Genomic DNA, 15,393 nt, shown 5'->3' on the forward strand with positions numbered 1-15,393 from the left:
CCAGTTTCATCAATGGCTCGTTTTTCTCTGGCACAGCTCTGATCAGCTGGTGTAGACTGAAAAGTTTCAAAAGGCATACAGCATATACATCTTGTAATTGTGTTTCTTTCTGTTTTCCTCCTCTAGGATAACAGGTTTTTATTGGAGTGTGGTGGTTCTGCTCTCACTGATGGCCCTGGCTGCAGCTGGGATTACTAATAGCTTTCTGGAAGAATACTTGGACATCAGCATAGGAAAGAAATTACATAAATTGCTCTGAAGATTATTTATGTATAAATAAATAAAGTAGATGCTTTCCCTGGACATTAAAAGGCAGATGAGCTGCATCATGTGGAATGAAAGCATCCAGATTTCTTTATTAATCGTCCATTTCAATGTAAAGTGCATGTCTTTCCTGACAGTTTGTTTACACTGTTTCTTTCCTATACCACAGAAAAGCAGACACAAAGAATATAGCAAATGTGGATTCATGTTTTGAGTTACATGTTAAATGAACTGGTCTCATGTGTACAATATTGTATGACAGCAAAAATTACATTGAATTCAGACAATGTTAATCCAGTGAGTGGCTTAATTGAAATAGTTGTTGCACATGACAACTATTCTACCCAATGTCCTTCAGCCCTGCCATGGCTGCTGGATTCTTCCTGCTCTGCATCATACTTGGGGCTGAACATAGAGAAACACATGGTCCCTGCACAGAGGCATTTAGAATCTGTGGCCCCAGTCCTGCAAGAGACTCCAGCCCTGATTCAGGAGAACATTTAAGCATGTGTTTACAGTGCTTTCCTGAATATAGACAAACTTCATTGACTTCAAGCACATGATTAAGACTTACTTAAAGTTAAGCACGTGCTTAAAGCCAGTATGTGTTTAAGTCCCACAAAGCGCCTTTCCTGAACAGGGACACTTTCCTGATTTGGGGCCTCTCTATGGGCAGACCCCTGTTTTCGCAGAGAGCCCCACTGAAGTCAATGGGTCTTCATGAGGGAACAGATGTCTGCCAACCTGGAGTCAGTGGCAGGATCAGGACCTAAACCAGACACAGCTAGGCACAGATGCTAGTCAAGCAACTGAATCTATTTCATTGTTTCTCCATAAAGCACAGATGGCTGATGTATGGGAGAGACTAGACAAACGCTCCAGCACAGCCAAAGCTCACAGAGAGTCATAAAATAATAACGAAAGCAAACTGACTGTGAAAACAGTTTTCATTAAAAGGGGGCGGGGAAGAGAGAAAAATCACTGCCTGGTGGGCTTTCCGGGCATGGTGCTGAGGTTGAATTGAAACAGCACCGAAGAAAGAAAAAAGGCAAAGCTGTTAAAGGTCTTTAAATAGGTCTAAATAAAGTTATAGCAGATTCCTGATTATTCAAACAATTTGGGTGACACCAAATCTGTTCAGATAAATGGGAGCTTGTAGGCAGAGAGTCCTTCTGGCACACATCTGCAGCTGGGGTTTGGCCATAAATATTGTATGCACTTAGTTCTGGTCATTCAGGGTACTATGTGGCATTTAGGGCCTAATTCAAAGACCATTGACTTAAACAGATGTTGAGTCAGACCATTAATCATCTTCCACATGATGATCAATTATAAGGTTGGAGCTGAGGCATCCATAGTCACTGTAACTAGATCACTTGCCATATTCTAGCATTGGTGGTGACTGAATAGCGATGAGGTTGCTAACTACGTGTATCCAAAGAATTAAAATTCAACATGGGTGGGGCAGTTATTGTTGCAGAGGGAACAATGATGATGAATAGTCTGTCTTTTGCGCTTTTAAAGGACACTTGCCTTGAAGCCACTGTGGCTGGAGAGATGCCCAAACAGCGTGGCTCCAGGGGGAAAAACAGGAGATATAGGGCCTGATCCTGCACCCACTGAAGTTAGTGAGAGTCTTTCCATTGACTTCAATGGGCTTGGATTTGGTCCACTAAGAAGTAAGAAAAGAGACAGAAAAATCTATCCTACCAGATATGATGTCTCTTGACAGTCACAATCAGAGGTGCTGCCTCCAGGAAAATTCAGAGGGGATGGTAGTAGGGAACCAAATTAAATCATAGTAATGAAGTACTTTTAGAGGACCCACAAAGGCCATCTTTAAGCAGTGTTCAGGCATGATAAACCTTAGCCTTGCATTAGTATGTTTATAGAGAACCTGCCATCCCAAGGCCCCTAACCACTGTACAAAAGGAGCAAAGTGATATACTAACTATATGTACTACACGTCAATGAAATGTTGCCACTTCTGGGATGAAATACAGCAGCTGTTTAACAGCACAGAGCAGCAGTGCTAAAGAAGAAATATGGGACCAAAATTATGGGAGTTATACCTGCTTACTACAGAGCTGAGGTGGGCTACCTAAAATTAGAGAGGCTACCACATTGCCTTTGGATAGTTCACTGATCTACTTACGCAATTTACCAAGCACTGGACAAATACGAACATCCCTCTGAGTAAGTACGTATTATCATCTTCATTTTACATATGGGGAACATAGTAGGTTTATATCAATGCAATTCCATTGGGTTCAATGGAGTGACTGACAGGCCTGGAGACTTTCTCAAAGCCACATAACTTGGTGGCAGTGCCAAGACCAGAATTCAGCAGGGTTCTGAGTCTAGCAGTAGCACATGCTCCTTTCATATTATTTCTTCTATGTTTTACAGGGTAATAACCAGATTCTTGACTGGATAAACTCCAGTACAAATCCAGGGGCTGACCACTCACTCACTCACAAGGAAGGAATTGGATTATTGCTGAGGGCAAATTAAATTGCTACCATCATAATACAAGCTTAAATACACTTAACACAAAATGAGGGCCTGATCCCAGGAGATACCGAGCACCCTCAACTCCAATGAATCTCATTTTGTTTGTTTTTTCAATTTTTCCCCAAACAAAGGAGGCAAAAGCGCTGTACCTCATTGAGTGCCAAGTGTGTGCCAAATATTGAGTTTTGAACTTCAGCTGATTTCACTGTAGCCCTTTTCGAAGAGCGATTTATTTATTTATTTTTACGTTGGGAATGCTGTATCTTTTTTACTCTCTCATAACTCAGATAGGACTGAAGCAATTTTGCTCTAACTTTTAAGTCAAATAAAATTAAAATAAAGCCTTCAAGCACAGCCCAAACCTGGAAAAAAATTAAGACTTAAAAATGATTTCTTTGGAAAGTGTGAAAATGACTTATAATGAAAACGTTTTTGCAATGTTAACTATAGCTGTTGTTACTGGAGATCATGAAAGCATACCACAAAGTGAATGGTTAACTCTTGTAATCAATATACCACAACAGACTTTACCCCTTTCTTCTTACTGATTGTTACTTTATAGCTAGCCAACCGAATAAAATAACCTTCATGCCCATTTTAAACTCAATCCCTCTTCTTCCTTTGAAGCCCCAAAGATAATAGTGATAATATCCGGATATCATGGTAGGATGAATGTGAGGTGCCATGAGTGAGAGTCCTATAAATCAGTCTTTTCTTTGATTCAGATAACAATCTTTTATTTGTTTTTTTGTTTTTTCTTTAAAAGTGGTATGTTAACATCAGGTCATTTCTACATTTTCAGAGCTCTGTACAGGTCTCAAAAGGAAATAAGCAATGCTTAATGTACAAAGTAAAAACAGAACACTAGAAAAATCTGAATAAAATGGAGCAAGTTGCTGTCAGGGATACAGTACAAATTAGTAATTAGATGTCATCTGAAGTGCAATACCACTGCAGTGAGGATGAGTTAAGGAATGAAATAAAAATACTCTATTTTAAACAAACAGTATATATATATTTATATGTATATATTTTACAGATAGTAGACCCAGTGATATCTGCAGAATTGTAAAAACCTATTTACAAATAACCTTTTTTTTTTTAAACATTACATATACATCAGCACCATAGTAAGAAAAAAACCAAACCTATTAAAATCTACCTCTCTATTACTTGGTCCCAGTATGGAGTATTTGGAGGAAGCTTTACAAAGACAACAGCGACTCAGTCCTCATCAGCAAACTTCCTGTCACCATATACGCGCTAATTCCTGTACCCTTCCAATAAAAGTGAATTTCCATTACGTCACTTTTCAGTGCGTGTGTGTGTGTGTGTGTGTGTTTCTAAATCTAATTTCCCAGTTTGCCTCTCTGAGGATACATCTTCAAAGCAAAATCAGAGCCTGGGTCAACTGACTCAGGCTCACAGGGCTCATGCTGCGGGGCAGAATATAGCCGTGGAGATGTTCTGGCTTGGGCTGCAGCATGGACTCAGAAGCCTAGCAAGGAAGAGGGTCCTGGAGCCCGGGCTCCAGCCCAAGCCAAAACACGTACAAGGCTATTTTCAGCCCCACCGCTCGAGTCCGGCGAGCTCAAGTCAGTTGACCCATGCACTGAGACTCAGCACCATAAGGGTTTTTTTTTGCTGTGTAGATGTATCCATAGTTGACAGGGTATCCTTTGTCACCGAGGCCAGGAAATAATGATGCAGACCAGCCACTCCATCCCCACCATGCTTGGCGTCCTCACTGCTGTATGTGACCCTTGGTTAGCATGGTGCAACTGTCTGACACAGTGCAGGACAAGCATGTACCCTACCCACTCCGATAACATTTACACATAGCACACCAGTGCCAGTTCTAGCCCTTCATCTACCGCCCTTTATGCTAGTATGACTAAGATCCTACTAGCTATAAAATGCTTGTGGTTGAAATCTTCAGTTGGTGCTCACTTTTACAGTATTAGGGCCCACCCTGACGTCCCCTGAAATCAGTGGAAATACCAAATCCCATGGACTTCAACGGATACTGATCAGCCCCTTCAAGTGTATTATTAAAATGTGTTGGGTAAAACATTTTAACTAATGCATTTTAAAACTCTGGTGTAGCCGGGACACGCTGTATTTTAACAGATTGTTTGGGAATTACCTTAACCAGCTAACCCATGTTAACATACAGCTTGCCCTGTCTACACCCATTGTCCTAGTCTAGACAAGCCCAGCAAAGGGTTACCACACAAGAGTGAACAAGCAGCAGGGCACTGAGTTACCTGATGCTATGTCTACACTGCAGCTGGAGGTGCGATTCCCAGCACACAGACTTGCATGAGCTCAGCTCAAGGTAGCGCATTAAAATAGAGGTGTGGCTGTTGTGATGGCTCAGACTACTGACCCAAGCTCAGACCCCGGGGGGGAGCCATTGCCAGTGCCACAATATCCACGCTGCTAATTTTTAGGACAGTAGCTCCAGTCTGTCTACCCAGCTGGGAATCACACCACCTGGCTGCAGTGTACACATAACCTGAGGGGATAAAGGGTCCATTTTACTCCCATTTCTTGCTCCTGCTCAGACCTGTGCTCCATGCAGAAACAAAGGGCTTGAACCTGTGAGGTACTGAGTGCCCATCCTCAGCTCCCACAGATTTCAATGGGTCAGTGCTTCATACCATGGGGCCTAAACCAAGCAAATGAAGACAAGTCGATTGGTAGGTTTGGATCATTTAAACAATTTTCACTTCAGCAAATGTTTTGGCTCACAAAGATTGGGTTCAGATATTCTGAAGGGCCAGGTTTTATTATTTTAAAAGCACCATTTTGAAAGACATATCACAGTTTTGTTACATGGTCAGCACAGATCTGCATTTAACCTGTCAAGAGATATGTCACTGCTACTGCCTAGCAAGCTGGTTTGGGTAGACCCTGTATTTGCGATAACCAGTAGAGAGCCCCCTCCGTGGTTGATCATTACAACCAGTCCTTTCTTGATTCCTGCTGTTTGGATACCCCAGCGAATTTATCCCGGCACTAGGAAGTTTACACTGAACATCTATTTAAGACAGAAAAGCAGGCTGCATGTAGTATTAAATAAACTGCATGGGCATCCCAGCCCCAAACAACATCTCTAATCTTGCGCATTCAGGAGAAGAAGGGAAACTCATTCAGAGTTCCACACTCTTGTGGTGCATTTTAATGTTCTCCAACTGCTTCCTTTCTTCATTGTCCCTGTTTGTGGGGGCTGCTGCTCGGCTGAAGAAAAGTGAAGTGCAATGGCCTTGTGTTACAGTGCATATTTTTCCCCATTGTTAAGGAAAAATCATGAGTATTATTGGGGAAGGAGGAAGAGAAGGGGACTTGAATTGAAACTGCACAGAACTCTACTGTAATCTGTTCACTCTGCTTAGTCCTTTTACACCTTGTTTAGCTGCTAGCCAACAGTACACTGCCAAGCAGCACAGATGTGCCGAAGCGCCCAGATACAGAAGCAGAGACATGAGCCTAAAAGAGAATTAATAGCTCATTAAGTTAACCCACCCACCTAAGCATTGGGTATGCCCGCTCATATCCACCAACAGTCCTGTACTCAAACCATCCTGCTCTTTGTATTGCCAAGTTTATGTTCTGCTAAGCTTTTATTTTAACTTTTTTATCTCTCTACAGTGAAAATGGTAACCCCTCTATGATTGTTTAGGCTAATCACATGTGCTGGACATTCTTGCACAATAGCCTAGAGTAGGCTCCATAGGCCTTGTTCTGTATCAAATCAAAGAGAGCGGTACACTTTGAAATCTGGGATCTGCTTACACCCAGAGTTCAGCACATTTCTGACTTGTGGACATGGGCTGTGCAATCACCTGGCAACTCCCTTAGGTTTTGTTCCCGGCCGAGGGATCTAGCTCTTCACACGTCCTGAAAGCTGCAGCGGTTACAGTAAAATAGAGTGGGAGAGACTGGGAACACCGCATCGCTGCGCAACAGTGCCTCACCGCACAGAACGCGCCAGCTCGTCCCATGGACAGAGAGCAGCTGCTTTTCCTGCCCTCCCCTCTCTCTCACAGACAGACAGAGCAAGTACTGCTGTGCAGTGGAGATTGCTATGTGGAAGTTTTGTGAAATCGACACGTCGATGTTTTAACCACCACCTGACTCTTCCACAGTTGGCTGCAAGTCAGCTCGGTTTGCACAGATTAAAAAGCAAAAAACAAGGATGGGGGTACATCCTGTTTTCTTTTTTTAATGTAACTATCAGAGTTTTAAACTATACAAGCCCATTCACTATGGGTTTCCAAACAACTCGTCAAGTTCTTGCATCCACTCATCACCTGGTCCACCTTTAATGATGGAGTCCACAAGGTCCGCACCCTCTGCTATACTTGAAAAGGAACCTCCAGCTCCTTCATTACTGTAATTGTAAGACATGTCCTGAGTGGGATTCCTCTCATAGGTCTGACCTTGGTTGCTCTGAGCAAAATTCCCACCTGGCATCTGTTGTGTAGGGGGCTGATTGAAACCAGGCATAGTGGGAACCCCCTGACTTATTGCAGGCATAACCATTGTCCTTGCTTGGCTGGTTCCTTGTTGTGCAGGGAGCTGTTGCAGCATTTGTCTTCCCATTGCTGGATTTAGGGCTCTGACTGTTCCACTAGTGTCCACAACTGACTGGTTAATTCCCTGTGGAAAATGTTGCTTGGGCAGCCTTGGTTGCCCAGACTGCACTGGATACGCCGTGCCATTGTTGAATGACCCAATTTCACTGCTAGTCCTTCCAGGGATACCTTGTAAGCCTCGCTGCTGCCAGTTCTGTGCTCCTTGAGGGACAGTTGCCATCATGTTTTGAAGTCTAGGGGCTTGTGGCCTGGGCAGGACTTGGCCCACAGGTCCTTTCATCTGCTGATGTTGCTGGGGAATAGAGTTCACCAGGATACTTTGACCAAAACTGCTGACAATTCCAACCCCTTGTGCGGACACGGGCTGCCTTGGTCCTTGGCCTGCACTATGTGCCAGGGTCATGCCACTTTGGTTTGGGTGCTGCAACATTTGGCTCATTCCTGTGCTCATATTATACATTCCTGGTTGGCTGGTAGATGTATTGCTGTAAGGAGTCATTCCCATCTCGGACTGACCAGCTGCTGTCGACATTGTGCCAGGGTTCTGGGAGGGCCCCATTGCCATCATGCTTGCATTCTGGGCCATCATTCGGGAGGTCCTCATGCTCTGAAGCGCTGCTTGGTTTCTCACTGCTGCTATATCCTGGGCAGAACCTACAGCAAGGAGGGGGAAAACTAAGTATTAAATCATACATCTTTGCATACCAAAAATTTTGTAGGAGCCTTTCAGATTGCTTTGCTTTTTGGGTGAATAAATTATTCTTTCATGTGACAGTTAAAGGAGAGAGGAGAAGGTTATGCATCCCAGGGAGGAAAAATCTAGTCCTCCTGGTATTCACATGTCAGACAGAACGTGCTTCCCCACAATGTTCTAGCTGTGACCTGAACACCGACCCACAAAGTCTCCTTTCCTTGAAGGTGAGAGGCGATACAGCTCCAGTGCTACCCTAAACAGGAATTGCTGATCATGTTAGGTATTCAATCTGCGAAGTGGAAGACTGTTCAGCAGAGAATACTATCAATACAGGCCATTAGACTAATTTCCCTGAAGACCTAAAATAGGGCTGGAGAGGTTAAAAGCCAATGACTTACCCGGTAAGCAATTCTCATTTATGGCAATTTTTGGATATGTCCCCCCAGAGATCCAGGGGCTTTTGGTGCCCCGTTTATCTTTAAAGTATCAAGGCAAACTGATTCTGGGCATGATCCAGCCTAAACCATCAGAGCCTTCTTGATAATGTACTATACAAGCTCCTCCAGTAAAACTGTGAGGTTTCAAAGCAGCAGGTACACTGCAGAGCCATTGGAGCAGCAGTACTGAGGCAGGGTTGCCCTTCTATTAGGCAGTGACTGATGATAAAATGTTCAAAAGACTCCTATGTCACTTAGATGCTAAGTCCCGTTTTAAAAATAATGTAGGTGCTTTTGAAATTTTTACCATAAGTCTAGAAAAATTGTAAATTACATACCAATATATAACACTAAATCATCTCCTCACTGGGGAAAACAGGAACCAGGGACCTTTTTTAAAGTTACACACATAAAGGTCTTCATTTTTCTAGCACTGTATGCAGCGAGCTGCACATATGTTATTCTTTTCAGACATGGGGCCCAATGCTGCTTCTATCAAAGTAAAAGACAAAACTCCTATTGGACTTCAATGGAAGCAGGATCAGGCTCATCATAGTGCATGTGATGGTTAGAAATTTACTTTGTCTGACTGAATTTCAAAGTAAATAACCAAACTTCAGTCAACCAGTTAAGACTCTCTTCTAAATATCTCCATTGTCTTTCAAAACGGAGCCATGAAAATGGAAATGTCAGACTCAGAAGGCCAATCAATTTTTTAATAGCTCAGGAGGCATAAATGAATGGATTTTCTATATCATTGTTACTGATTAAGTCTATGGAAAGAAGAAAAATGTTTTTTTCTGGACATGTAGAGCAGAGAGAGTGTATTAGTGAATCAATATTATAAGCACATTTTACTCCACCTTGGACCAATGACGGGAAGCCAGAAAATCCTAACCTTGTTAAATTCCACACCATGGCAGATAACTGCACCACGCTTGTGTCTTCCTGATGTGGGATTATCGATTTCTGGGAAGCCAATATGCCTCTGTATTTACTATCTTTATTTAAAAACAATTACAGAAATTCTGATTATGCCACAGGTTCACTGTGGTTTTGGGTCAATATCATACTGAACTAAAACAATAAAATACTCTGCAAGTGAAGCTCAAAGAGGATCACAGAATGAGGCAGACTATTATTCCCAGATCAAACATCATTAAGTTTAAATAAAAAAAATCTCTTGTAAGAGACAAACTAAACAACAAAAGCAAGACATGGTGTCCCTAAATCAGTCCTCACCACCATGGCATACTGCACAGATGAGTGTCAATCTGAAGGACACAGAACCCTAGGTCCTGTTACATAAGATGGATGGTTCTTCTTTGTGAGTATATAGAAAAACTGTGCTAGAGAAACCACATCCATATTACTGCACACATGGCTCAATGGATGGCCCCATCTCTTTTGCCTGGCACGTGGGATTGGGTATGGAGTGACATGCAAAATACAGGTAAGTGAAGTGTTTTGGAGAGTGACCAAAACACCTATAAAAACCAGATAATCCAATAGTTTTTACTTAGCCTATGTTACTGACAAAACAATTTTCTCAATGTTATATATTAGTGAGTCGCAGTTGTTTATGGTGTGGACCACCATCTCTCCCATTTATGACTGGGCAACTGTCTTCCCACCCATTGGCAAGCCCATAAAATTTTTATAGTGACGTCTGCAAGTATTTAAGTAGAAAAATAGTATTAGGAAAGTATATAATGCATTCTTAGCTGTCTTTTAATGCATGTTAGCAACTGGAAACAAACAGAAGAGTCAGCACCAGCCAATCGCAGTCTGAGCCAGACTACAATTTGAGAACCACAGTTTTACCTGCATAAGACACAGGAGCTCAGATAATGTGGTAGTTTAGAGAGAGAGGAATTTTAATATACTGGTGAAGTTCTGCTGTCAGCTACATCCATGCAACCCCAGTAAAGTCCTTTGGGTTATGTGTGTATAACCGGAGGGTAGAATTTGGCTAAATATTTTTATTGAAATTAGTTTATTTATGAAAACAAATCCCTTAATTGGTCAATTTAGACCAATTCTTCTCTCTATTTTCTTCTAAACAGTGGAGCTGGTGCAATATTTCAGAAGATTAATAAAGAAACATTTTGGGCAGCTGGTGGATACTGGTGAGCTCTGCTCAAGTCAGTGGAGCTGTGCCAGTTTACAGGCAGAGAGGATGTGGTTCTTTGTTCACATGGCTATATCCTGGTATCAATGTACATAAGAACACAAGAACAGCCATACTGGGTCAGACCAGTATCCCATTTTCCAAGAGTGGCCAATGCCAGGTGCTTCAAAGGGAATGAACAGAACAGGGCAATCATCAAGTGACCCATCCCCTATTGTCCAGTCCCAGCATCTGGCAGTCAGAGGCTTAGGGACACCCAGATCTTGAGGTTGCATCCCTGACCATCGTGGCTAATAGCCATTGATGGACCTATCCTCCATGAACTTATCTAATTCTTTTTTGAATCCAGTTATCTTTTTGGCCTTCACAATATCCCCAGGCAATGAGATCCACAGGTTGACTGTGCGTTGTGTGAAGAAATACTTCCTTTTGTTTGTTTTAAACCTGCTGCCTATGAATTTCATTGGGTGACCCCTGGTTCTTGTGTTATGTAAAGAGGTAAATAACACCTCCTTATTTACTTTCTCCACACGGTTCATGATTTTATGGACCTCTATTGTATCCCCCCCTTAGTTGTCTCTTTTCCAAGCTGAACAGTCAGTCTTTTTAATCTCTCCTCAAATGGAAGCTGTTCCGTACCCCTAATCATTTTTGTTGCCCATCTCTGTACCTTCTCCATTTGTAATACATCTTTTTTGAGCTGGGTTGACCAGAACTGCATGCAGTATTCAAGGTGTGGGTTTACCATGGATTTATATAGTGTCATTATAATATTTGCTGTTTTATTAGCTATCTGTTTCCTAATGGGTTCCTAGCATTCTGTTAGCTTTTTTTGACTGTCGCTACACATTGAGTGGATGTTTTCAGAGTACCATCCACAATAATTCCAAGATCTCTTTCTTGAGTGGTAATAGTTAATTAAGACCCAATCATTTTGTATGTATAATTGGGATTATGTTTTCCAATATGCATTACTTTGCATTTATCAACCATTTAGTATGCATTCCTCACTTACAAATAGTCTGTTACTATTACTTCACACTATCACAAACAGATACTGCAACAATCGTGCTTTAGTCCTTTATATATTTAGATTGCATCATTGAGGAAGCCATTAAACTGGATCTTCATATTTTAAAAGCTCAAAATTAGTTGTGCCTAAAACAGGATATTTTCCCTAGGTTTTTCCACAACATACAAATGTCCTTGAAGTTTCAGACTTGTAAGCTATCTCTGTTAGTATCCAAGATTCTTAACTTTTTTCTATAGCTGACATTTCTGGCATGACTAAATCCATTCCTTGTCTGAATTAACATGACCTCTTCTGAAGGATAATCATCAAAAATCCCTCTCCAAAAAGGGAAGGAGACGGACTGAAACAAAGGTGGGGAGGAAGAAGAGAAGAACCAAGAGGGAGGGAGAGGCACTGGTTGAAATAAATTGTAATGGGGAGTGGGGAGAAAAGATAAACTCACAAAATCCAAGAGTCAAAGAGGCAGAACAGAGAAGAAAGAAAAAACTGACTGGGAGAATTTTTAAGGCGCAGATTTTATTGGAGAGCGCTAAAAGCCACTCAGAAATACAACTCTCCATGTAAAATTGTACAACGCCCTTCTGTGAAAGTGTGTTATATAAGTGTACATGTTAGTGTGCCGGAGGCAGAGAGAGAGAGATGGATCTTTTCCCTCGATACCCTCCCTAGCCTCCAACATACACAAATGAAATGAACTCCCAGATGCCCACTACAAAGGACAGCTCTGACTTGGAGGGTGTGAAAAGCATTTATTACTTTTACCTTGGAACTGACTGACTTGTTGCACTGGATACGAGTTCCGCTGCTGCTGGAGATGTTGCCGAGGCAAATGTGACTGCTGCTGCAACTGCTGGAAACGAATGAGAGAAGGAAAGACGGCAGAGGAGAAAAAGTTGATTAATGAATGAATGACTGAGTATGACCATTCTGAGACTGGCTGCAATGACAAACAGCAGCTCAGTTGCAGCAATTGCTAGCAAGCTGTTCTGGGGAGACAAGTGCTGTGTGTCAGCAGGCAGGCAAAGTGTGCAGCTGCCTCATGTGAAGAGTCCTACTGAGAGTACTTGGAGCACTCAGCACACGGGCTTCTTTTTGGTTCAAAAAGGAACCAGCACTTAGACTCACATTACCTATCCCTACTCATAAGCACTTCCTAAGTAGCAGTATAATTGTCTCCAACCTAGAGGGAGTGGAAGGGAAGAGAGGAGATGGGAGGGAATATTTTTAGAAACGTCTTTGTCCATCAGCATGAGAGGTGGGTCCGAAATGAAACTCTGGATCCCAAATCCCTTGAGCTCTGGCAATGTTCCCTTTTGGATCCAGACTTAGTGGCTCGCCTTGATCTTTAGAATGAGGAGAACACACACACTCTGGATTCATAACAGCCCCAACTCTGAGGACTGCTGGTTCCAGATCTGAACTTTGTGGCCCAGGCCCATCTCTATCCAAAACAAAAAGAGATGCTGGGGCCCAATTCCCCTCCTGCTTTCCCCCCATCCTACCCATTTTTTGGTTTTGTTTTGTTGTTTCCATTTGCTTGTTTTATTACCACGTACAGTAGCACCACAGATGTGCTGATAACTCATTCAGGACAAGTGAATTGGTCTGAGATAGCGAGTGATTGTGAAATGCCTCTGTGTCCTGATTTGTTACACAGCTGTGTTGAGCTGTCTCTGGTGGCTGCAGTATATGAATATTCTTCATTTATTTAAAGCACACTCAAATGTTGATGGTGAATATAAGTAGAAGCCAACTGATGTCTGGGTTTATATGTGCCTTCAAAAGATTAGTGGGTGCTCTGCAAAGCAGCTCTCATAAAACCCTGAGGTTATCTGGTTGCTTCATCAATGTACTGTACACAGACTCAGCGCCCTCTTAAAAAGCGATGGCTTACATATGTGCAGAGATATGGCAAGAGAGGGAATGAAAACCGACCTACTGTACCTTGATTCCTTGTCCTATAAATGTTCATTATAAACTTCCGTTCACAATATATAGACTCCCCCAGCTCACAAAAAGAGCCATAAGAAGAACCCACTGCTGAATAAAGAATGTGTAGAAATCACAGCACAACTTTGAAAAATGTATTAGCAAAACACAAAGAGAAAAATCGTTTGATACAATTTCCAGTGCACCAGAAAAAGCCAGGAATCTAAGAGGACCTAATCTAAGTTATGTGTGATACAGCTGATCGTACAGCTGCTGTTTCCCAATACCTTTATTGTCTGAGTCTCCACTGACTGAACACCTGTGAAAGTGGGTGTAAAACACTACCATTCTGATTGGGCAGCTTAACACCCATTTTCCACAGGCACAAAGATGACACAAAAGGCAAGGCAAGTGAGAATCAGGCCCTAACACTGAATTCAATTTCAGCCTCTAATACTGGAATACAGAGCCACCATTTGCCATGCTACTACAGAAAAGATGGAGTCAGGTGGTGCCTCCCTTATAAACCGAGGTCCTGATTCTGATCTCCTGCATAGCAGTGTAAATGGGGAGCAGCTCTAGGAATCACTGGGAATATACTGATGTGAAACTGGCTTGAGATCAGAAGCAGCGTTTATGCTTTTCAAATGTACTTTTCAGTTCACTCCAGGCTGACAATTCAGTGTACACTAATTCTGTTCTCACTTGTACCAGTTTTACACCAGCATAACTCCACTGACTTCAGAAGTGTAGCTCTAGATTTACATTGGTATGAAATCAAAGTCAAGGCCAAAGTATAAGCCAGGGGACAGGAAATTAGTTTGACCATGCGTTTACTACATCCATCACAGTTTGAGAATATGAATACAGATGAGGAGAGGCTCTGCTATGAGGTTTCCATTGCACCCGTTCTCATGTGTGTGGGTATTGTACTGTCTGAAATACAGAAGAAGAGCTACAGTACCTGCTCTGCCAGGATCTGCTGCTGCTGCCTTTGCTCCCTTAGAAACTGTTGCTTCTGTTGCTCCATCACATGGAGCTGGGCCCTTTGCTCAATCAGCATCTGCTTCATGATGGCTGCTTGTGGCTGATTTCCCAGGAAACTGGGACCTCCTGGGTTTGCACCCGTGACCACGTTGCTGGAGCCTGGTGGGACAGAAGGCTGCATAGGGCCTGTGGTCCGAGAAAGTCCCACCGGATGCTGTTCCTGTACAAAGAAAGAGATACGGCTTCACTACTCAATGTACTCCACATACAAGGGGAAAGTATGGACCAGGACCAGTAAGTGGTGGACTCGCTTGTGAACCTAACAGACCTTAGAAAAGGAAAGAGGCCTCTGAAAACCCCCCACCCAACCAACCAATTTCATATAGCACATTCCAAATGGAATAGGTATTAGACTGAATTATACTTAGCACCCACATAAACTTATGTTGAAAGCACTGCACAGAAGTTAATTATCAAGATCCTTACAGCTGCCTTGCTACAGATGGAAGAATTTACTATTTCCATTTTACAGATTGGGAAAGTGAAGCAGAGAAGTGATTTGCCCATCACCTAGTGAATCAGCAGCAGTGCTGTGTTTAATAGGACTTCCAAACTCCAGCTCTGAGCTCATCAGTATTGCCAACTGCAAGCATTCAAAATACATGGATTGGGACCCGAAAAATAAAGAGATTTTCTTTAAAATCATGAGAACAATAACAGTTGGGTTCTTTTTATTTTCCTTAAGGTTTCTGAGCCTTTAGGAGTCATGTTTTCAAACTTTTTCTCTGCAATCATGAGGATGA

The 15,393-nt window shown here is 42.4% G+C and overlaps 2 protein-coding genes across 19 annotated transcripts in view; one reads left to right on the plus strand and one right to left on the minus strand.

The window, feature by feature from the left end:
- Positions 1–557, plus strand: part of MGST2 (microsomal glutathione S-transferase 2) — a 55,687-nt gene extending 55,130 nt beyond the window's left edge. For all 8 annotated transcript variants that reach the window (XM_065597756.1, XM_042850324.2, XM_065597757.1 and 5 more), the window contains one exon: positions 127–557. In XM_065597756.1, the coding sequence (XP_065453828.1) occupies positions 127–259 (133 nt within the window). In that variant the 3' untranslated portion in view covers positions 260–557. The remainder of the gene's footprint in view (positions 1–126) is intronic.
- Positions 558–3,502: 2,945 nt separating this feature from the next.
- MAML3 (mastermind like transcriptional coactivator 3) overlaps positions 3,503–15,393 on the minus strand; it is a 356,339-nt gene continuing 344,448 nt past the window's right edge. For 9 of the 11 annotated variants that reach the window (XM_065597716.1, XM_005284331.4, XM_065597725.1 and 6 more), the window contains 3 exons: positions 14,568–14,810; positions 12,437–12,524; positions 3,503–8,033 (listed from right to left, as the gene is read on the minus strand). In XM_065597716.1, coding sequence (XP_065453788.1) covers positions 7,048–8,033; positions 12,437–12,524; positions 14,568–14,810 — 1,317 coding nt within the window. In that variant the 3' untranslated portion in view covers positions 3,503–7,047. The remainder of the gene's footprint in view (positions 8,034–12,436; positions 12,525–14,567; positions 14,811–15,393) is intronic. The other 2 variants (XM_065597717.1, XM_005284332.4) reach the window with 1 other exon arrangement.

The sequence above is a fragment of the Chrysemys picta genome, chromosome 5 (assembly GCF_011386835.1).
Source record: "Chrysemys picta bellii isolate R12L10 chromosome 5, ASM1138683v2, whole genome shotgun sequence".
Classification (NCBI taxonomy): Eukaryota; Metazoa; Chordata; order Testudines; family Emydidae; genus Chrysemys; species Chrysemys picta.